The sequence below is a fragment of the Tursiops truncatus genome, chromosome X (assembly GCF_011762595.2).
Source record: "Tursiops truncatus isolate mTurTru1 chromosome X, mTurTru1.mat.Y, whole genome shotgun sequence".
In the NCBI taxonomy this organism is placed as follows: Eukaryota; Metazoa; Chordata; class Mammalia; order Artiodactyla; family Delphinidae; genus Tursiops; species Tursiops truncatus.
In genome coordinates, this window is record NC_047055.1 from 101,978,377 (window position 1) to 102,002,258 (window position 23,882).

Genomic DNA, 23,882 nt, shown 5'->3' on the forward strand with positions numbered 1-23,882 from the left:
ATAGATGTCCATGGCACTCTCTCGCTTTGTCATTTCTCTTCCTCTCTTTTCCACCACCAGCTGTCTCCTTTCCTCCATTCTCATGTGCTTAGTTCCCTCACGATGACTTCTAGCCGGCTGAAGTTCTTCCTTCTGCTCGGGCCCATCACAGTTATTGCCCCAAAGTGAACCTCTGCACCAGATTCTCTCTTTAGCAACTGACCTCCCCCTAATCAAAGCTTCCGTTTATCTTAACAGAGACTTAGGCATTCAGATTAAACAGAACATGTGGCTTTTCTCCCTTAATAATAACAGTAGTAGCAGTAGCAGTGGTAATAAAATTGTAGTAGTCAAAATTTAAAATAGATGCTCTCTATTCCAACTCAATTAGGACCTAGAGTTTAACAGTTAATTGAAAAAGTCAGTTAAATTAGGGAATCATAAAAAATATGTCTTAAACATTTTATTCTATGTTAAAATAGTCACTAATATCTTAATGTTGTGTGAAGGTTTTTTCTTTGAGTGTAAATTCTCTGATTAGAGTTCTCCATAAATCACACTGATAACACAGACGTTCTGATTTCCAGTTCAGGTTTCCTTAATGCAGACAGAATCCACTGGGAAACATGAGAAGCATTCTGAATACAGAATCTTTCTAAAATTTTCAGGTTGTTTTCCTACTCTTTTACAGTTGTCTTGTCCACACCCAATTCAGTAATACTTCTTTTTCTTTTTCTTTTAAAGCAATTTTCCAGAATATTTAACCATATTTTTATAGAAATAATAACTTATTTTCTTCTTAGACTTATATTTCTTTGGTTTAGGAAATCTTTCATTAAATTATGTCATTGCAATACTAATTGGCAAAAGCAGGTTTGAGAACATACACACATTGACAAGTCAACTAATGAGAGCTGAACGCCATGCATACTGACAGGTATCTCTAACATCTTATTTAGAGGTTGTTAGAGGCACCAGGCAGTATGTTTCCCAGACAAATGAAGACTCTGGCTAATCTGATGAGTCTTAAGTGGAGATCAGTTAAGGGAACTTCTACTGTAATTGGTAGATACAAGCAAAAAAAACAGAAGCCACAAAATCCCATGACAGTGTGTGTGTGCAAGCGCGCGGGCTGGGGTGGGGGGGGCTGGGGGGAGGAGGGGGAGGGAGGGGGGGAGAGGGGAAAGGAGACTGAGTGTTGTGATTAATCATGAATGCTGGAACTTATTTTTTAATCTCCTTCATCCTCCAAAACATTGATGCAGGATTAAAAATCTGTGTCCAGGACTTTGGGGAAGAAAGTGAAAATCAAAATACTCTAATAAGAGACCCTTGAACCATGTACATTATGTAATCCAAGGGGGAGCTGAAATCTAGATATGACCTAACTGACATGGATACTGAACTCGACAGCTGAGAACCTCACTGGTGAAGGCAGTGATTAGTGTACAGGGTTAATCTGCACTGTTGTCAGATTCTGCCCGGCTATCCTGTCATCTCTGCGATGGTTCCTACTTACAGTTCCCACTCATGTGATATTTACTTGTGGTTACTAGAAACTCATGTTATTACCCAGAAGACAGTGGTTCCATTTTTGTAATCATTGTTCTTGTCCAGGTTTCCCCAAATGACATTTAAGAAATCTGTTTTCTGGGCTTCCCTGGTGGCGCAGTGGTTGAGGGTCCGCCTGCCGATGCAGGGGACACGGGTTCGTGCCCCGGTCCGGGAAGATCCCACGTGCCGCAGAGTGGCTGGACCCGTGAGCCATGGCCGCTGGGCCTGTGCATCCGGAGCCTGTGCTCTGCAATGGGAGAGGCCACAGCAGTGAGAGGCCCGCGTACCGCAAGAAACAAAAACAAAAAAACAAACAAAAAAAAAAATCTGTTTTCTAACCTTTCTATTGTGCAAAACAGTGTGATTATGGATCATTTCCTTTTAGAGCTACGAATTCACGTTTATGGAGTTTAACTGCCTCTCTCCATGGGCACTTACTATGATTCTTTTTTTTTAATTTATTTATTCATTTATTTTTGGCTGCATTCGGTCTTTGTTGCTGCACACAGGCTTTCTCTAGTTGTGGCGAGCAGGGGCTACTCTTTGTTGCGGTGCGCGGGCTTCTTGTTGCGGTGGCTTCTCTTGTTGCTGAGCACCAGCTGTACGCGTGCAGGCTCAGCAGTTGTGGCTCGCGGGCTCCAGAGCGCAGGCTCAGTAGTTGTGGCACACGGACTTAGTTGCTCCATGGCATGTGCGATCTTCCCAGACCAGGGCTTGAACCCATGTCCCTTGCATTGGCGGGCGGATTATTAACCACTGCGCTACCAGGGAAGTCCTACTATGATTCTTTTAATCCATGTATTTATTTATAAGGAAATGGAATAATATTTACTATCAATTCCTACATGAACTTTCTTAGTTTCAGAATGATTCCTATGACATTCCACTGACATGAAATCGAATAAAGATAAAAACATCTGATATGATTTTTTCGCATCTGTGTGGTCAGTCAGAACGGTTTCTTTTGTTTTCCTTTGTTTATTTTTTTGATATATAATTCACATACCATAAAATCCGTCCTTTTAAAGTGTATAATTCAGTGGTGTATAGTATAACCACAGAGCTGTGCCACCATCGCTACTAATTCCAGAATATTTTTATCACTCCCAGAAGGAACCCCATGATTCTTTAATATAATATTTTTAATGACCACTTTTTAAAAAACTGTAAGTTCAACAGAGTGATTGTCACAATGTCCTTATTATCTAAGAACTATATAAGAGTCTTACACTCCATATGATACCACATTTTAGTGATGGGATGTTCAGTTTGATTTGAGAGGTAATGCCATTCTTATTTAGAATGTACATACTGGTTCCTGTCATTTGGAGTCAGAAGGAACTGGAAGGTTATAGATGAAGTCAGTGTAAACAGTGGTTTTATCAACAAAGTGAACCACAAAAATAACACCTGCCCAGATCAAGCAAGTCAAAACAGCACGTATAGCCAATAAGTGATGTCCTTGTACAGCACAGACATCGTATTACACAAACTGTTCTCCGAAGTGAGGGAATTTGTCCCTTAGAAATTGCTCATTGGAACACTGGGACATCATGCATCACGTTAAAGGTCCATAAATGTCATCTCAATAGGGTAGATATGATGCATGGTAACATCCTCCCCGTATCTGCATAGGGTTCTTCTCAACAGATTGTCATGATGCATTGCATCACAGAATCCTGCTGTCGTGCTTCAGAGACAGTTGAGAAGCCCCATGGGAGCCTTCTTCAGTCATTACTACAAGGACTAAAATACCAGGAGACCTGGAAGTCATTCTTAGGATTTGACAAAATACCCTAATCTCCAAATGAATCGATTTATTATGTAGTTGGTACGAAGTTGGAATGTAGTATTTTATGATTGAGTACATCTTTTACTGTTAAAAAAGAAAGCCTCCATTTTTGGTTGTGAGATGAGTAGAATTTAGAGTCTAGCAGCATCGTATTTTTCCTTTTCCTTTGCCAATCCTGAATTTCTTTGGAAAGGTAATTTAATTGTTACGAATATGCACTTTGGAGGCAGACAAACCTGAGTATGTAACCCCGGTTCCCCAAGTTTGACCCATGGGGCCTTGGACAAGGTTTAACCTCTGCAATTTTGTTCTCTCATGTGTAAAATGAGAATTCGCCAACTACCAACCGCATAGTGTTTTTGTGTAGGAATAAAATCAGATTACGTTTGGACAGAGCTCATCACAGGATTAGGCACCTAGGAAGTGCTCAATAGATATTAGTAATCCACCCGTTAACAAATCTTCATTGTCATAATACCACTATAATAGAGCAAATGTTGCTGACACCTCCAACAAAATACGATACTTTGTAGTTCCCATGTGCCTGGGTTTTTTTTTGCTTTAAATGTTCTCATCTTCCATTTTGCCCTTGACTATGTCACACAGGCACTTCGAGGAGAAATTGCACCTCTCAAAGAGAATGTAAGCCACATCAATGACGTTGCTCGCCAGCTCACCACGTTGGGCATTCAGCTGTCACCATATAACCTCAGCACTCTGGAAGACCTGAACACCAGATGGAAGCTTCTGCAGGTAGGCATATTATAAGCATTGCGGTTCCTTCTGTCAGTAAGAGAATATACAGATAAAGCTTGTTTGTAAGGAACAATAAAAGTAATTTCTTCATGTGATACTCATGATAATATTTTGTGAGTGTAGGATATTTTGTATTATTTAATAATTCCCTATGTGTATGTTTTCAAGCCTATTAATATTCATTTTTTAAGGGCTTAGAGTTAGACTTTACTATATCTTGCAATAAACATGGAAGATAACGCTGAATCGTGCTGGAAGAACTAAATTACTGGCATGCAATCGCTTTGTACTATCATCGCTTGGATTCTTAACACATCTTTCCTTTTGGAATTCTAATTTAAACAAGAGTCAATGGTAAGACACATTCTGAATCTTTTAAAGAAAGATCATCCTATCACAGACCCACACAACGAAGTTTTTCATAGGTTTGCATAGTAAATAAAGGGAATGTAGGTGTGCTCAAGGTCACACTTACTGGCTGTGGGACCTCTGGCAAGTTATTTAACTTTTCTGTGCCTCAGTGTTTCATCTGAAGAAAATGGGGATGTTAAATGTTTCTAAACCATTTGTCTATTATCAGGACGAGTAAGTCAAAATACAAGGGAAATGCTTAGTAAAGTACTAGCCACATGGTCAGCACTGTGTGAATTCTAGTTCTCGGTGTTATTGCAGTTATAATTGTTATTATTATAGCATACAGGTTTTGGAATCAGACTTACTTGAAGTCACTTGACCTCTTTGATTGTCCATTTCCTCGTCTCCAGCATGCTTGCTGTAATATTAAAGGAAGTAATTCAGGTAGAGTTATTGGTACAGTACCTGGCTCACAGTAAGAACTCAGAATATGTAATGGTGGAATAGGTGTGTCTATATGTTCAATGCGTGAAGGCCACCATTATACCCCCAAACCTTAAAACTTGTTTGACCATAGAATTAAGGAATTGTTTCTCTCTTTTTCTGGTTTCATAAGATGCACAGAGTATGCTTCTGGGGACAGAGAGGAAAGAGGAAACTGGGTTTAAAAATATTTGTTTTCCAGATTCAGCTACTTATAATATGTTTACATTTTACTTCCAGTCTGTTTTAAATTGCAGATATCATTTTTAAGTTTTGTAATCGTAGATATTATCTTGCAGTTTGTAATTTTCCCTTAATATTTTTATATACATTTATTTATTTTTGGCTGCATTGGGTCTTTGTTGCTGCACGCGGGCTTTCTCATTGCGGTGGCTTCTCTTGTTGTGGAGCACGGGCTCTAGGCGTGCAGGCTTCAGTAGATGTGGCACGTGGGCTCAGTAGTTGTGGCTCGTGGGCTCTAGAGCACAGGCTCAGCGGTTGTGGCGGACGGGCTTAGTTGCTCCGCGGCACGTGGGATCTTCCCGGACCAGGGCTCGAACCCATGTCCCTGCGTTGGCAGGCGGATTCTCAACCACTGCGCCACCAGGGAAGTCCCTCCCTTAATATTATAAAATGGGCTTTTTGTACATTACAGTACTCTTTAAGTAAACATTATTATAATGGGTACATATTGAGATGAATATATTATAATTTATATTTGTATACTAAAATAAAAATAAAAATATTTGTTTTCAGTGTTTCAGTAAGAAAAAAAATGGTAAACCAGATTACTTTTCCTATTGGCAGTCCATTTAGGGGTGTGACTGAAAGTCCTGTTAAAGAATTGCTAGATCTTTAATAAAAACAAGTTCCAAACTCAAGACCTCTTGAGATCTCATATAATTTAATTTTTGTTGTGATGGATAGTCTTGAAATACATGTATGATAGATTGTTATAAGTGGCATCGACTAAAGCAAGGCAATATATTTAAGAGATTACATGCATTTCTATGTCTATTTGCTCCCTAGTGGTTAAGTACTATTAAAATCTTATCAGTTTCATCCTTAGTATGTTTCTCAATTTAAACATAAATAAGGAAAGTAATAAATGTCCAAGGAAAACCAATGGACACATTCGTTCCATTCAAGCACTCTTGAACTATTATCTTAAAATTTCTTTTAGTGAGCTGAATGCCACATTTGCTTTCAGAATGTGATGTAAATCTGTGACAATGGCATGTAAATTTACAAATGAGATAAAAATATTATGATAGGAAAAGTTAAAAAAAATCAATGCTAAGTGATCCATCATAGTTACACTGTTATTTAAATATAAAGTATGAGAAAATATGAATAGCTTAATTTGTATCCATTCTTTAAAATGAATAAGGACTTGGTTATAAATATAGGGAAGTACATAAAAGAAGATAGTGTGATGTCGTAAAAAGAGTGTAGGAGTGAATAGTAGAATACCTAACTTCAAACTGAAGCTCAGCTATTATTTGACCATGTTATCTTGGGAAAGCCATTTGACGTCGCCCAGCTTCTATTTCCTCGTTTGTAAAACGAGGTAATGCATTTCGTCTTAGGTCACAGCCAGTTCAGTCCAATGATTGTGTATGTGGATATCTGGGGGAGATGCACATATGACAAAATTTAGTCTAGAATCAGTGGAGTTGCTTCTTCTTCATAGTACAAACGTGACCTGTTGGGATTATGTTCCTCCTCCTATCAATATAATTCTAACTTTTCAACCCCTCATCTCCAACACGCATATAACACAGCCTTCTCATATTAAATAATTCAGTTTGCGGCATATGCTCTTATTGTGGCAAATTCCACACGTTGCTAGTTTTTAACGTGACCTTAAGAATAGGCTTAAGAAGTGTTTTTAGCAGAAAGCTGATAAATACAAGGTTTGCGGTTGCACATAACTGAGTCAAGTTGATTCCATTTTTTTCTTTGACCAGAATTCTAACCACTCGGCTTTATTATAAATGTTGAGTCCTTGTTCAGAAAGTCAACAAAGCAAGAAGTGAGGTTCATATCAAACAACTTTATCCCCAGTACTGGAAGAGCAACTCATACATCCTGTTGAGAACCTTTTACATTTAGAAGAATGTATGTGAGACTAAAGCATTACCCAGCTTCTGTGGAGGGGAGTGTGAGCCCTCCATTATGATGACATCATATTTCTATGAAAATAAAGAACTCATTCACTTACAGTGCTATGTCAGTTAAGTAAAATCATGACAAAAGTGTGAGTTCATCTTAGCTTCTGTGTCTGATAAGACAAAGAAAAACCAGGAATGGAGAGTTGGGGTAGTGGGAAGGCAGATACAGGCCTAAGAAAAAGAGTCTTACATTTGAGCAAATAGTGTAACAGAAGAAGTAGAGTGACATACTACCAGGCTATGTCTACCTGATGTCAGAATATCCTGGGTTTAGTTACATGATCCATTAATTTTGACTTAAAAAAGGCATGCTGGTTTTTTAGCTGTGTGTAGTATCTCTCAAAATGATAGGAACACATAAACCACATAGATACGAACATCAATAGCAATGTAAGACCCAGTCACAGAGTGTCTGTACATAGAAATAGAACGTATAGGGAGTTCTGGATTTATATTGAATCCACGAATAGAAGTATAGAGACATTGATTTGCCCATTTGAAACTCGCTGTGGGAATAAAATCCTATTTTCTCCCTCACAATAGACACGTTGGTGTGGATGTTTCTGTGAGACCATCGGACAATGTGTTTTGGACAAAGGAAACCATCATTCCTTGTAGTTACAAAGAGTTTTCGTGTACATTACCTCACTTAATCCTCAAAACATTATGATTACGTATTATGATTACATAGTATCACTGTTCCCTTGTACAAGTAAGGAAACTGAGACTTACAGAGACGGTAAGTGACACAATGACAGTCAGACAGCTTTTAGGTGTCAGTCACGATCTGAATCAGTTGTGAACTGCAACTCCCTACCCTTTTCGTTGCCTCTTCTCACAGTCCTGTTAAGTTTGGACTTAACAGAGTCATACTTTAAAGCTATTTTGGGCAACACAATACTTCACTTTTTTTCCATGCTTCACTTCTTTTTTAAACAATTCTCAGGGATATCAACTTTGAAAGCTTCCTTTACAAGCCAATGGATTAATGAGCCCAGTTCACTGTACCCCTTAAAAGCACACCTGTCGTTTCAAATATAAAATTATACAGCATTATATTCCTCATTGTCTTTATAACTCAGCAATTGTACTAAAATCAACCAAAAGTGATTTTAATGAATTAGCTCTCAAAGTGGAACCAATGTTAATACCTGATCCAGTAGAAATGGGTATTGAAACCAAATGGGAAGAAAAACTGATGATAAACCTTTCTAATTTTGAAGCATTGCACACACTTTTAGTGCCATAGTTGTGCTCTTTAGTCACCAAACACAAGTACTATAGGGAAGTACTACTAGGGAATGTTCTGCCCATTTCTCTGCATCATGAGTAAACCCACGAATAGCAACAGAAGCTGCAAATACACTTTAATATAAAATGTAAATGCTTCGTTGACTGTAGGATGTATAAAACGTAATCACTTGAAAAGTATTAAATATGAAGACATTTCCATGCATGACATTCTTTAAATATGTTTAAGGACAGCATCATGAATTATGTGTTTTTAAAGGTTTCCTAAGATTCTTCCAAAGTCATATGGGCAGTTATATACTCCATCGTCACATCTCTGTGGTAACTTTCTGTCACAGGGATGTAGACCCTCATCTTCTATATGCTCCATTCCTTCTTTCATTCTTTCCTTCTTTCATTCAGTCAGCAGTGATTAAGCATCTACTGTGTAGCAACCAGACATTGTAATTGTCCTATCTGGTCCAAGGACATAGTGACCAAAACTCCCTTCACTGCTTACGCCATCTTAAGCAAAGGTTTTTTGTTTGTTTGTTTTTATAAATTTATTTATTTATTTTTGGCTGCGTTGAGTCTTCGTTGCTGCGCGTGGGCTTTCTCTAGTTGTGGCGAGCGGGGGCTGCTCTTCGTTGCAGTGCACAGGCTTCTCACTGCGGTGGCTTCTCTTGTTGTGGAGCACGGGCTCTAGGTGCGTAGGCTTCAGTAGTTGTGGCGCACAGGCTCAGTAGTTCTGGCTTATGGGCTCTAGAGCACAGGCTCAGTAGTTGTAGCGCCCTGGCTTAGTTGCTCCGCGGCATGTGGGATCTTCCCAGACCAAGGCTCGAACCCGTGTCCCCCGCATTGGCAGGCGGATTCTTAACCACTGCGCCACCAGGGAAGCCCTTAAGCAAAGTTTTATAGATGAATTTTCTTTCCTTACTTCCATAATGGCCCACCCTCCCTCCCTTTCTCCATCTTATAAACAAATATGTGTGTATGTGTGTGTGTGTGTGTGTGTGTGTGTGTGTGTATAGGCTGTTGTGACACTAATACTATAAAAGTAGTACCTTTTCAGATCTCTGGTTTACAAATTCTTCAATAATTTCTGACTGGGAGTTTGGTCTGTGTAATAAGATTAGCAAGATTCGTGGAAGGTCATGGAATCATATTTAGCTGGCCAACAAATATTTGCATGGCTTCATTTTTTTAAAAAAACTAAACAAGATTTTTAATTGAAAAACATTAAAAGTTCCGACGGAGAAGGTTATGTCCTTTACTTGCGTGAGGTAGGTTTTTGAAGCAGGCGTCTGTTCAGCTATCGCTTGGCCAAAAAGTTCGTTCGGGTCATCATACCGTTGTACAGAACAACCCGAACGAACTTTCTGGCCAACCCAATATATATGTATGTATGTTCTTATCGTCGTTGAGTACATGATTTGATCCTTTAAATGTGTTGATGGATTTTGAACATTTTCCTTATGTTCTTTATTTATTTATTTATTTTTTAAGGATCTAGGGCTAATCGTTTTCCGTTGTGGTTTATGGGGTCCCTTCTTGGCAGGAAATGTAGTGAGCTGGGCAGTCTGCTCCTACAAATAGTGTGGACCCATTACCAACTGAGGGTGAGGAGAGGACAGCCAACTTTCTTCACTTCCGTTTTGCTGAGGGTTGGTTCTGCCGATGTCTCCTTAGCATGCCCTTCCGTGGCTTTTTCTTTAATAAGACCAAAAATGATTCTGCTTGTAGTTAGATCACAGAACTGAGAAGAAAATAAGCCTGTGGCCGTTCTCAAAGGAAATGTTTTCCTGCATCAGTGGTTCTCAAATGGTTGTGAGCCTCAGAATCACTTGGAAGACTTATTAAAACACAGATCACTGTATGATCACTGTGTGTGGGCCCAACTTGCAGAGTTTCTGATTCAGTAGGTCTGGGATGGGGCCTGAGATTCTGCATTTCTAACAAGCTCCCAAGTGAGGCTGCTGCTGGTCCAGAGCCCCACACTTGGATAACCGTTATTCTACATTAAACACTTGCTGGGTACAGCTGGGTTTAAAAGGTTAAATGTATATATGACTTCTGCAAGACACTTTGAGAACTTTAGAGTTACACTGTGGAAAATAAGCATAATGTCATGCAGAAAATTCTGTATCAGAGGAGTGTTACTGTGCTACAAGAAGGTGGAGACCCAAGCACTCATCTTTGAGGCAGAAAGAAAAGGGTGAAGGGAACTTTTAGTAGATTCCTAGTAACACCATATGAATTTATAACTATAAATCTAAAATGTAAATATGCATGAATATAATAAACATAATGTAAATATGAATTTATAGTTACTATATTTCAAGACACATGGTCTAGATGTAGATACTGAGCCCTTGAATGTAGCCAGTCCAAACTGAAGTGTGTTGTAAGTGTAATACACACATTAGGTTTCAAAGACTTAGTACCAAAAAAAAGGAATGTAAACCATCTCATTCATATTTTTGTATTGATTATATGTTGAGGTGAAAATATTTTGATGTATTTGGTTAAGTAAAATATATCATTATAATTACTCTCACCCACTTCTTTTTTTTGATTATTCAAAGTTAGATATTTCTGTTGAAAATGAACCAAGTGAGCCTGTAGCTTCAAGTAAAACAGCCGACAGTGTTTCTTTTTTACTTTTTCAGTATGTCTACTAGAAAATTTAATAGTGTATGCAGCTCTCCTTATATTTCTGTTGGATAGTACTGGTCTAGAAGGTAAATCTCAAAACCTAGCATGGGTAAGAGTCACCTGCAGAGCTTGTTAAAATACCCCCCAAGACTCAGTAGGTATTGGCTGAAATCTGTGATTCTGCATTTCTATCAAGCTCCCAGGAGATGCTGTTGATCTGTGACCACGTATAAAAGATTCGTTCCCAAACTGTGGGTCACAGAGTTCTACGGAGAGGTGTAGAAATGTATTTTTGCATGAAGCATTGTCTGTAGCTAGAATACAAAACTGTCTTGCCCATATACCAGTATTTTTCATAAATAAGTAACTGCAGGTGTGGTTACTAAACTCATACAGATTTTTATCGGTCGGTCACTTTTTCACAATTGACAGATACTAAGTAATACTTTTATTATGTGGGGATCCTCTAAGTCTTGGAAAGTTAATATGGGATCCACAGGCTTGAAAAGACTGAAAGCCACTATCCAAAAATATTGTAGGAAAAATTATTCTAACACATTCTAAACTGTAGGTAGCTCTTGTAAAAAGATTTCAACTATAACATCAAGTTTGATGTGCCCTTTGGCAGGAATCTTTTTAAGTTGAAGGTAAAGGAAATGAAAAGAACAAAGAGGAAAGAAGAATGTGTTTGTTTTAGAAAAGGTTGGGTCACAGAAGGATTTGTTGACATTAGGAATAGAATGACCCGTGAAAAAAGGGACAATTGAGTTCTAGGAAAACATCTTTTCAGTAAAGAGAGAACAATCATTTATGCTGAACCTCATCTCTGTTTAAAAAAAAAAAAAAAAACCAGAAGTGAACGAGTCCCTTTAAAGATTTAAAGGAGTGTGTAAATCTAAATGTCCAGGCTAGTCACAGCCCTTGGAACACACTCAGGTTAACGCGCACTGTCGAGCTTACGGACATTTTCCTCAGTCACTGTGGTTTACGATGCTTTTACAGCTAATTGTGCTTTATTCAAGAGGAATGATACTGAAGTTGCCCAGGTACCCTTGAAAGTAACGTAGACCAGATGTTCCAGAGTCCAGCCTCCTCACCCCAAAGAAGAATCATCTAGTTTTCAAGGGCATACTTTATTTTTTTTTAAAGGCATCAGGATGTGTGGGACCATAGGGAGAAAAATGAATGATGTAGGGAGTGTGACCAAAAAAATTTATGAGGTACAAAATGAGAATGAAGCCAGTAGGAGTCAAAGATATGTTTATGAGTTAGAATGAAAGGCATATTAATTTTTTAAGAGATTTTATAAAGTGAACCAAAATCATTATGAAGTATTAGTTTGGTTACCTGAATGCTTGATCTTTCTGTACTACTTACTTTCTGATTTGTTTTCATCAGGAACACTTTTTGCTAGTTCTGAAACCAGCTACTATGGCAATACATATAATAGTTTTATTATTGTTCGTAAAGATGTGATGTGTTCCTGTTAAATGTGTTTAAACAGCAGTTTTATGTATGTATTTCTTTTAGCCTCTTGATCTCTCTAATTTCTTTTCAGAAATACGCATATAATTATGAGTACTTAAAATTGCCTTCATGCCCCTTTTCTTTCTCCCTTATTGTGCAGCTGACATTTGCCCTTTCCTCAGAATTCTCACTGCTTTATTCTTTATTCTTCTAAGTGTCCTTCTCCCTCTAGCCTGACCTCCCTCCTTCACTGCAGCCTGACCCCGCCCCACCCATTCTTCTGCATTTGTTTGCCCTGGTGGTTTGCTTCTTTGCTTTTCCCACTCTCCCGCTGCGTGTGAAACACTCCGCCAGCAGCTGCTCACATTTCCCAGGCTACGTCACGCACAACTTTCAAAGAGCTGCTGTTCTCACATTTCCACCAGAAAGACTCCACCTCTTCTCCTTCCCTCCGCATTCCTCTAGAAATAACCCGCTTTCAGACCAAATGAAAAGCTGGATGTTAAAGCCAACTCTGTAAGTAGGACTGGAAACCAGCTTATGAAATTCAGAAATGCTATTTTTAAAGGTCAGTACCACAAAGGGCATTTTAAATTACTGTAGGTTGTCTTAACATTTCTTTATTCTTACAAATTCTATAATATCCTTAAAATAATGATCATTATGATATAAATTCTCCCTTCAGTTAATATATTCATTCATTTCAGAGGTAGAGCTGTGGTTGGAAAATATGATAAATTAGAAAGTATTAGAAATACAGGTTTTTTTATACAGGGCCATACTTTTTGGGCCAATGAAGTCGCACAAGATAAATTCAAGAAGAATTGTTTTTAGTGAGTATTATGCATTGCTGAAATTAATAACGAGCACTTATCTAGCATTTACTGCCTGCCATTCACTATTCTAAGCATGTTTACATGTACTGTATTCATGCTTTTAAGCCTCACAATCACCCTTTGAGGTAGATATTATTTTTATCCTCCTTTCACAGATGAAGAGAATGAGAAACTAAAAGGTTAGATTGCTGGCCTGTGGTCGCATGGCTGGTGAATGAGAGCCAGGGTTTGAACCCAGGCAGCCTGGCTGTGGAGTCTGTCAGAACGACTAACTATACAATACCACTTCTTTGCTATAAAGTTAGACAGACACGACAATATGTCCTCTTCGTTTACAATTCAAACCTTTAAGCAAAAAGTATGACTTTCTCCTTACATTTACTCATTTGTCAGGGATCACCTGCATTAAGAGTTGAGGAAATGCAGATTTAAAGTAGGATGAGCATATGAATCTCAGACCACACTCTCAGGGATAGCCTGTTTAGAACCGAGTCTGAGTCATTCACAGATTCAAAAGGAGAATCTCATCTGTAGAACCAGGAGGAATTCATCATCAAAATCTTCCTGACGTGTGCAGAAATACTCCTTCATTCAGTAAATATTTTTCTGGTCCCTACCGTCTGCCAGGCTCTGTGCTATGTAGTGGGGATGCAGTCATGGAAGCACTGAGCACTCTCTGCCCTAATGGGGGTTATAGTTTCTTGGGAAGACAGACATTTAAAAAATTCCCATATAATCATTACAAATTGTGGTAAGTGTTATGAGAGAAGATGCAGAGAAAGCGGCCTTCCAACTGAAACCTAAAGGATGAAGACAAGTTAGCTAAGTGACTTTTCTATTCATCTGTAGCTTTTATTCTAAATAAAAGCCTGAAGCTTGGGACTAACAAACTAAACAGAGTAGCAAAATTCCAGTATGTAAATTTAACAACTAGAAATCATTTGAAGTAATGGCCTGGAGAGTTAATATATAATTAAGTCACAGCAAAAGAGAATTTCCTATCATTCTCTATCACAGACAGCATCCTGTTTGCTTGCTTCGCGGCACTTAACGAAAATCTGTAGCTATGTGTTTGTTTATTAAAAGTTTATCTGCACCACTTTGAATGTCAGCTCCATGAAGGCGGCAGGGGCCCTAACTACCATATCTAATGATACTTGTCAGTATCTTTTACATAGTAGGCATTCAATAAATAGTTCTTGAATCGCTGAAAGCATGAAAGTAAGCAGAAACGTTGTTGAAAACTAAAATAAGGGGAAAACTGTACCACAGGCGGTATATTAGGAAACAAAACTAGTATTTCTGAAGAAACAGTATTCATGTCTAGATGTGTGGATGTATAAAGTTTACCAGTGCTTAAATAGTTTTCAAAAGTTCCAAAAAGAAAAATAATTGATCAAAAATTAAATGTGCATCCTTTACTCTGTGGCGAACATGGTTTACTCATATCTTAGACCCTTATCAACAGTTAAATGATCTGTCTGCTCTGATGACATGGAATATACTTAATATTACCTTTGGAGGAATATGAGATAAAATAGCTTTTCTTCCTCTCCCTGCTTTATTTTAATTTAGGTATAATTTTTTTAGGTATAAGTGACATATAATTATACTCATTTCAAGCGTACGACACAATGATTTGATATTTGTATCTGTTGTGAAATGATCACCACAATTTGTCTAGTTAACATTCATCACCACACCTAGTTACAAAATCTTTTTTCTTGTGCTGAGAACTTCTAAAATAAACTCTTTTAGCATCTTCCGGATATGCAGTACAGTATTTGTGTGTGTGCAAAAATGTTCATGGAAGCTTTATTCACAACAGCCTCAAACCGGAAACAACCAAATCCATGAACGGGTGAGTGAATAAACCTATTTGGTATATTCATATAATCCATTACTACTAGGTGATGGAAGGAATTAAAAAGAGCAAACTATGAATGTGTGTAACAACATGGATGAATACCAAAAACGTGTTGTGCAAATAAGCTGGACCCCCCAAAAATAGATACTCTATGGTACCATTTACAAGAAGTTCTAGAATAGGCAAAACTAATCTGTGGTGAAATAAATCAAAATGGTCGCTGTCCCTGGAAGGTACAAGGAGAGGCGACCAGGAATGGGCATGAGAGAACTTTCTGGGATGATGGAGATATTCTATATCTTGATAGGAGTTACAAGGTTACATACTTTCCGTAACCCATCACACTGTACAGTAAAACTTGTGCATTTCACTGTATGCAAACCATACCCCAATAAAAATGTTTTTTTAAAGACTCACATAATACCTAAGTGTATAGAATAAACCTTGAAAGTTTTTCTTAGCTTGACCATCTACCTGCACCCCACTTTCCCTTTCATTTTGGCCTGTTATCCTTCCAGTCTTGTTAATGCATTTACATGCCTACGTAACATACCCCGTCCCGCCCCCCACACACATTTTCTTCTTACATACACAGCATCAGAGCATAGACGTTGTTCTATGCAGAATTGTCTCTGAGAAAGCACATCTGACTGTCATTACCTCCCTGCCTCTTAAAGCTTTCTAATGGTTTTCCCTTGCCTTAGGACAAAGTTCCAACCCCTAACCCTGCTTATAAGTCCCCGGGAGGTCCAGGCTCTTCCTCCCTGGCCAGTCTCACATCCCCAGCTTCCTTGTGCATTAGAGACTTCTTCCTGCCTGTGCTCCCTCGGCCTGAAACATTTCCACCATCCTCCTGCTTTTGATCTGGCTCTTTTTTTTTTTTTTAACTGTATCTTTTTCTTTCCCTCCTAGAGATTCTTTTTTTTTTTTAAACGGAAGTATAGTTGACTTACAATGTTGCATTAGTTACAAGTGTACAGCAAAGTGATTCAGTTATACATATACATATATATATATATATATTCTTTTTCAGATTCTTTTCCATTACAATATGGCTCTTAGGCTCTTAATACACATTCTTTTGGTCACTTCATTTTTTTTTCTTTTTTGCAGTAACCAGTTTTTTTTAACAGCTTTATTAGAGTATAATTGCTTTACAATGGTGTGTCAGTTTCTGCTTTATAACAACGTGAATCGGTTATATATATACCTATATCCCCATATCTCCTCCCTTTTGTGTCTCCCTCCCTCCCACCCTCCCTATCCCACCCCTCTAGGTGGTCACAGAGCACCCAGCTGATCTCCCTGTGCTATGCGGCTGCTTCCCACTAGCTATCTATTTTACCTTTGGTAGTGTATATATGTCCCTGCCACTGTCTCACTTTGTCCCAGCTTACCCTTCCCCCTCCCCGTATCCTCAAGTCCATTCTCTAGTAGGTTGCAGTACAGTATTATTAGCTGTAATCGTCATGCTGTACATTACATCCCTGTAACTTAATTTATTTTACAACTGAAAGTTTGTACCTTTTGCTGCTTCTCCCGTTTCACCCACCCACCTCCGCCTGTGGAAACCACCCATCTTTTCTCTGTATCTATGAGTTCATTTTTTTGTTTTGTCTTATTTGTTTTAGATTCCACATATCAGTGAGATAACACAGCACTCGTCTTTCTGAGTTATTTCACTTACACATAATGCCCTCAAGGTCCATCCATGTTGTCACAAATGCCAAGATTTCATTGTACAGTTTCTTTATCCCCTCATCTGTCAGTGGACACGTAGGTTGTCTCCATGTCTTGGATATTATAAATAATACTGCAATGAATTTGTAGAAAATGGAGATGAACTTTCATTTTCCAGTTTGATATAAATAGGATATACAGTATACACTCTTTTCTGGTCTCATTTCTTTCAGTCACCATACATATCTTGAGATTCATCCATGTTGTTACATGAATCAATAGTTTATCCCTGTTTGTTGCTGAGTAGTATTCCATTATATGAAAATACTCCAGTTTATTCATTCACCTTTTAGTGGACTTTTGGGTTGTTTCCATTTTGGGGCTATTACAGATAGAGCTGCTATGAACATTCATGTACGAGTCTTTAAATGGACTTATGTTTTTATTTCTCTTGAGTAAATGCCTAGGAGAGGGACAGCTAGATTATATGGTACGTGTGTGTTTAACCTATTAACACAAAGCAGCTGTACCATTTTACATTGCCACCAGCAATGGATGAGAGTTCCAGTTCTTTCATATCCTCTCTAAATTTTGATATGGTCAATCTTTTATATTTTAGCCATTTCAATAGATACGTAGTAGTATCTCACTGTGGTTTTAATTTGCATTTCCCTAATGTCTAACGATGTAACTTCCAGCTTTCTTGTTATGAGTGCTGGCATGGTGTAACTTTTTTTTCATTTATTTGCTTTTAGCCTATTTGTATCTTTATATTTAATGTGCATTTCTTCTAGGCAGCGTATAATTGGATTTTGCTTTCTTTTAATCCAATCTGACAATCTCTTTTAATTGGGAATATTTAAACTGTTTATATTTAATGTGATTATTGACATAGTTAAGTGTAAACCTATCATCAAGCTACTTATTTTTGCTTCATCCCACTGGTTCTTTGCTTGTTCCTCTTTTTCTGTCTTTGTTTAGATTAATTGGAATTAATGAATCCATTCTCTCCTGTGTTGGCATATTAGCTATAACTGTTTTGTTATTTTAGTGGTTGCTTTAGGGTTTACAGTATACATCTTTAACTTATCACAGTGTATCTCTGAGTGGAATTAGACCACTTCACATATGATATAAGAAACTTTCTATAATATATTTCTATTAATCCCTTTCCAAAGTGTGTGCTACTGTTTGATCCTTTGGGGTCTTTTAAGATTAAGCGGGATTAGGTCAACACTCAGTCTAGGGCTAATTATTCCCCGCTACTGAGGCAAGACCATTCTGTGTACTCTACCCAATGCCCTGTGAATCTTGAGGGCTCCAGTATGATTGGTAGGAAATAGGCACTGCTCCCTGCCGTATATGAGTGCTGGACAGTGTTATTTCTAATCCTTCCTGGTGATTTTTCCCCAGCCCCCCGCACAGTTTCCTCACACATGTGCTAATCAGTACTTAGCTAACTATTTGAGGGAGGCCCTCTATAGATCTCTAGGGTTCTCTCTGTGTGCAGCTCTTTCCTCTCTGGCCTTCTGTCCTATAAATTCTAGCTATCCTAGGCTTCTCAGAGTCTCAGTTCCATCCCTTCAACTCAGGAAGTCTGCCAGGATCCTCCTGGGTTCTTCTTCCCCATGCTGTGGTCTGGGAACTCTCTCAAAGTAGTAATCTGGGACTACCCTAGGGCTCACCTCATTATGTTTTCCATCTCTCGGGGGTCACTGTCCTTCCTTGTTTGATATCCATTGTCTTACAATCCATTGTTACATGTATTTTGTCCATGTTTTGGTTATTTCAAGACAGAGGTTAAATTTGGTCCTTATTACTCCATCTTGTTCAGAAGCAGGGGTCCTAAAATAGCTTTTGAAGTACTGGTTTTTTCCCCTTGATTTGGAGATCATACGCAAAGAACGTTGGAGGAAGACACGTAATTAGTTGATAATGGGCAATCCTCCAGACACAGAGATGCTGTTAGGCACTTACCAACATTGCACATACTTTGTTTTTCTTTCACGATAGCAGTGATTGCCTTGCACTGTTTCCATCATACTTTGCCCAGTTGTATTTAGGGCCTTGCTTTTGCAATCAAGTTGGCTAAGCCTCAAGCCTTAGTCTATATCGAAAGAATCTGGCCAGGGCCTAAAGCCAAGGCACAAGGTGCTCCAAGCATTAATTGGCCAATAGTATAGCTGCTAAATCTACTTTTAAAAGAGCTGAATATGTCAGTGTGTTTCATTGCTTTAAAAATATCCACTTTGAATTACTGAATATTTTAATATTCTTTATACTTCAGCAATCATTCTTTAAAAGCTTCTGTTTAATTATTTTTAATACTGTATCATTTAATGACCAGTGTACTACCATGCATGTCTTATTTGAGGGAAGATGGCCTGTTTAAGTTGTTACTGCTCATCAATTCAGAGGATTTTAGTTCTGGAAGTCCAGAAATCCAACCCTTGACTTTACAGACATCACATGATATGTCATAGTTCACCCGGCTAGTTCATAATGGAACCAGAACCAAAAACATGTTCTATATTCTTCTCACATCCTTTCATTTTATTCATTTTATTCCTAAAAACACACCCTTCAGTTTAAATATTCTATATTCTAAAATATATTCTATATTCTATATTCTAAAACGTTCTATATTCTAAAACGTTTTTAAAAGGAATTACTTATCCAAATCCCACCAGTCTTGCAAGGTCCATGTGAAACAATGCGATAAAGACTGTGAAAGTGCTTCAGAAACTATTAAATACTATGAACATGTAAGTTTTAACTATTAACAGAAACTATTAAATACTATGAAAACGTAAGTTTTATTATTAGAACTGCAGTTCATTTCTGTGAAGCCTTTCTAAACTTTTTCACTTTTGTGAACTTGATTATGCAGTGTCTTTTCTAATACATTTGTTCTTCCTCTATAGGAATTTAATCCTTTCTGCCCTGCTGCATTGTAAAAAGAGGGCCTCTTCTTTTCTAGAATCTACTGATATTTTATAGTATTCCACATCTAGTGGGTTCCCATTAAATGTTGAAGAAAATTGTACCAAATTTCTTTCTAGATGTGTGGGTGAAAAAACTATTCTGATCCTTAAAAAGAAAAGGTACTTTCAAAGGTTAGTTATGGTAACACTTGCTCTTTTATATTTGCAATAAAATTGTTTTAATTTGTCTTACATTCAGCTGATGCATCGTGTCTGCATCTCCTTGTTAAAACTGAACAGATTTCCGGGTTAATGTAATATTGATAATGTCTGACAACAGCTGCCTATACTCGCAAGAAAAAGAAGATAGGAGAGCACAGTCGTGAGCTTCGGATTTTCCCCTCTGCTTTTGGCATGCCTTTCCTCTGAATTATAGCTTACATTTCTTTATTATCTCAGTTTGACTTAGTCTTTCTAAATACGCACTTCTGTTTCCATCAGTAAATATTTACTGAATTACCTCTTAATGTACTTTCTTCTTGTAACATAGAAAACTCACCTGTGGGTGGATCACTCTATACATGGCACTTAGGAAGTATAGAAAGATCTTGAATTGCTTCAAACAAGTCAGGACCCCCGGTTCTCAGGCATAGCTTTCTCTTCAGACACTTAAACTTTAGGGGCAATAAAGTTATCCACGGAGCTAGAGCTATGGTGCTCCACTTGGGAATTCTAACGTTAGCCTCTTTGAATTAAGTCCATTATCCGTCATGTATCTCAGTATATTTCTGTGCAGTACATAGAATTTTCCTTTCAGAGTTACCTTTCCTCTTCCTGAATGTAACCTGCTGCCTGTCTGCTGAGTGTACTCTTAAATCCTCTTCTTCTCCATGGGTAGTGGCCCCTTTCCTGCTGGGCCAATTAGATACTGATCCTGCCACTGCAGCTTCCTTTCCAGCCTTTTCTGCTCCTATAGCAAGCATGAGAGTTCTCTGCTGGTAGTTAGGATCTATCCCTAGGAAGGTGGGACAAGTTGTCCTCAGTTAGGCCCCAAAGGAGTATTGTTTAATCTCCAGGGTGTGGTGGACACACTATTATTTCCATTTCCCCAAACCTACTCCCTCTATTCTATACACGTACACCCTTCTCCCTTGCTGGCAGAGACCTGGCTTCTTCAGGATCTGCCCTCCTCCAGATGACCATGTTCACAGAGGGAGGCCTCAGCCCCAGGGAGTGAACAGTGACAGTACTGAGCTATTTCATGGTGATCTGCTTCTCCCCATCTCCTTGCCAAGCATCAGACATGGGCGTTTAATGCAATCTCTGGCATTAAGATACAAAGGGAAGTCTGCTAGCGGAGCATCTGAGAAAGGTTCTCCTCGCCCAGGGAACTAAATGGACATTCTTCTTCTTCTGGATGCTGTGCCTACTTCTTCCCTGTACCTGGAATGCTCTTCCCCCAGATATCTAAGTGAGTAACTCTGTCACCTTCTTCCAGTCTTGCTCAAATCTCAGCTTCTTAAAGAAACCTCCTTGAAAATTAACTACCCTATTTAAGCAGCAACCTGCCCTACGTCCCCCTTCCCAGTCATCTCAATTCAATCCCCCTTACCCTGTCATGGTAGTTCTTCTACAAAGATGTCCCCCCCACCACCACCACCATGAACCATGCCTCCAGTATACCTTGTATAGCCCCCTCCCACACTGAATCTGGGCTGGCCTTGTATTACAAATCAAAGGCAGAAGTGACATGGCAAGACCGAGCCTACATCAGAAGAAGGCTTGCAGCTTCTATCTTGGTCACTTGGAATACTCACTGTGGGGGAACTGAGCTGCTGTAAAAGAAGTCTGACTACCATCAAGTCACTGTGCTGTGAGGAGCTCTAAGCTAGCCACAGGGAGAAGCTGCATGAAAAGACAGAAATGCTTGGCCAGCCCCCAGCCGTTGGAGCCATCCCATGTGAGGCGCCAGATGTGAGCAAAAAACTGCCTGGGACATCCGTCTCAGTCGAGCCTTCAGATGACTCCTGCTCCAGCTGCCATCTGACTGCAAACACATGAAAGACCCCAAACAAAAAACACCCAGCTGAGCAGATAGTGATAAATGTTTGTTTAAAGCCACTAAGTTCTAGGGTGGTATGGTTCTCAGCAATAGGAAGAGCTGGCCTGTTTTTTCTTCTTTCCATAACATTCATAATATACTGTAGAATTAACATATTTAGTATGCTTTTTTAAATTGTCTCTCTCCCACCATGAGAAAGCAAGCTTCAAGAAGCCAGGGACCTTGTCTGTTTTGTTTGCTACTGTATCCAAGGCACCTAAGAACCGTTCTTAGCATGGTAAATATTTGCTGAACGAACGAACGAATGAATGAATGAACCAGAACTCGAGTAGCTTTTCGTGAGTGTGTGGTGAGTTCACCTAAGGATGGCAGAGTGGAAAGATGGGAAGAACCTGAGTCCTAATAATGCCATTGTGCTTCCGAGTTACCCAGTCCTCTGCTCTTGCCTCTGCACTCCTATTCAAGCCGTTTTGTGCTAGGTTTTCTATCACCTGCAGCAGAAAGCATTCCATCCGGCACATGGTCTTTCAGACCATCCTAATTTGCAGCCATAGGACTCAGACATGACTGAACCAGAGGATGCATCCAGGTGGCACACACCATGACATTCTCAAAACGTGACACTCCTACTGAGTGAAGTACCTGGTTTATAATATATTCTTTCGTTAGTCCTTCTCCCGAGACCTCCTTGGTCTCCCTGCAACAGATAATCTGGAGAGCCACTAATATGACTATAATACACTTCTGGATATGTAACTCCAGAACTGGTTACAACTTTAGCTTTCTCTCAGTTCCCATAAGTCCCCATCCCATGAATTTGCCACACTTACCTGAATTTCTCAGACTTAAGCTGGGACCAGTGCCACTCAAGCTGGGACCTCCACCGCATAGCAAAAACCAAACATTATTCATTGCCTCTTACTTGCAATGAATTACGTAAAACCTGAAAATGAACAAGTAAATTAAGTCACTATTTGGTTAATGCTTGTATCCAAAAATCACTCTTACGTGAAATTCAGTTCAGTAGTTTTTAAGTTTTTAAGACTTAAAACCTACATTATGCTAGACAGACTCTTTGGCAGTAGGGACAAAGAGTAGGGACTACATTATGCTAGACAGACTCTTTGGCAGTAGGGACAAAGATGTTCATGACACATGCCCCCTTCAAGAATGATGAACTACCAACAGTACCATAAGGGCTCTGCTAGAGATTTGAGGGGAAATAAGTGATATTAACATGGAGACGGCTACTCATTTTGCCCCAGGGATGATATTTGAGCTTAGACTTGAGCAATGAGTAGGGTTTCAAAAGGTAGAGAAAAAAATGTAAGACTTTTCTAGGAAGACAGGACAGCATAAGCAAAGGTTAGAGGTTCAGGGAAATCTGAAATAACCTAAGGTTGTTAAGAGTCTGGAATGAATGAGGTGTGGGATGTGTGGGTAGGGAAGTGTAGCAGAGGTGAAACAAGTGAAATCAACGTAAATGAAGTGTATGTAATTAGGAGAAAGGAGACGTCATTAAATATTTTTTTCAAATCTCCTTTTGACTTTTCACATTTGTCACTCATAAGGAAACTCTGTTATACTAACATGATTTTCACCTTTTATAGCTTATTTGGCCCAAGTAAACAAGGGACAGAAAGGTTTTAATGCAAAATATTCATTCAACCTGAAAGAACATTGATGATTCCAGACCATTTAATGTTAAATATTTTAGAGTTCTAGGTTATTTCTTTTTGGTTGAGCAGAATTTGTTTTCAGACTTTGAAAATATATGTTTAGTTTGTAACAGACTAATGGCTCCTGCTTTCAAGCCAGTCTCCTGGGCAACAGCAGGTTCAACTTCAGCAGGTAGGAATCTGCCCTCTGAGAATGTAGCCTAAGAGTTAAGGAATGCATGATTACTCCTGTAATTACTTGAGAGGGGTTCTGAAATCCTGGTGGGGTTGACGGGGCCACCAGATAGCGGGGGTCAAAAATGTATATGAGCTTAGGAACTCAGACTGGAGCTGCGGTGGGGAGTCAGAGTAAACAGGTTCTGAATATAAAAGATCAGGAATTCAAGTTGA

The 23,882-nt window shown here is 38.8% G+C and overlaps 1 protein-coding gene across 3 annotated transcripts in view; it reads left to right on the forward strand.

Annotated features, from left to right (window-relative positions):
• Positions 1-23,882, forward strand: part of DMD (dystrophin) — a 736,567-nt gene that overhangs the window by 403,952 nt on the left and 308,733 nt on the right. For all 3 annotated transcript variants that reach the window (XM_033849482.2, XM_073799481.1, XM_073799480.1), the window contains one exon: positions 3,932-4,078. In XM_033849482.2, coding sequence (XP_033705373.2) covers positions 3,932-4,078 — 147 coding nt within the window. The remainder of the gene's footprint in view (positions 1-3,931; positions 4,079-23,882) is intronic.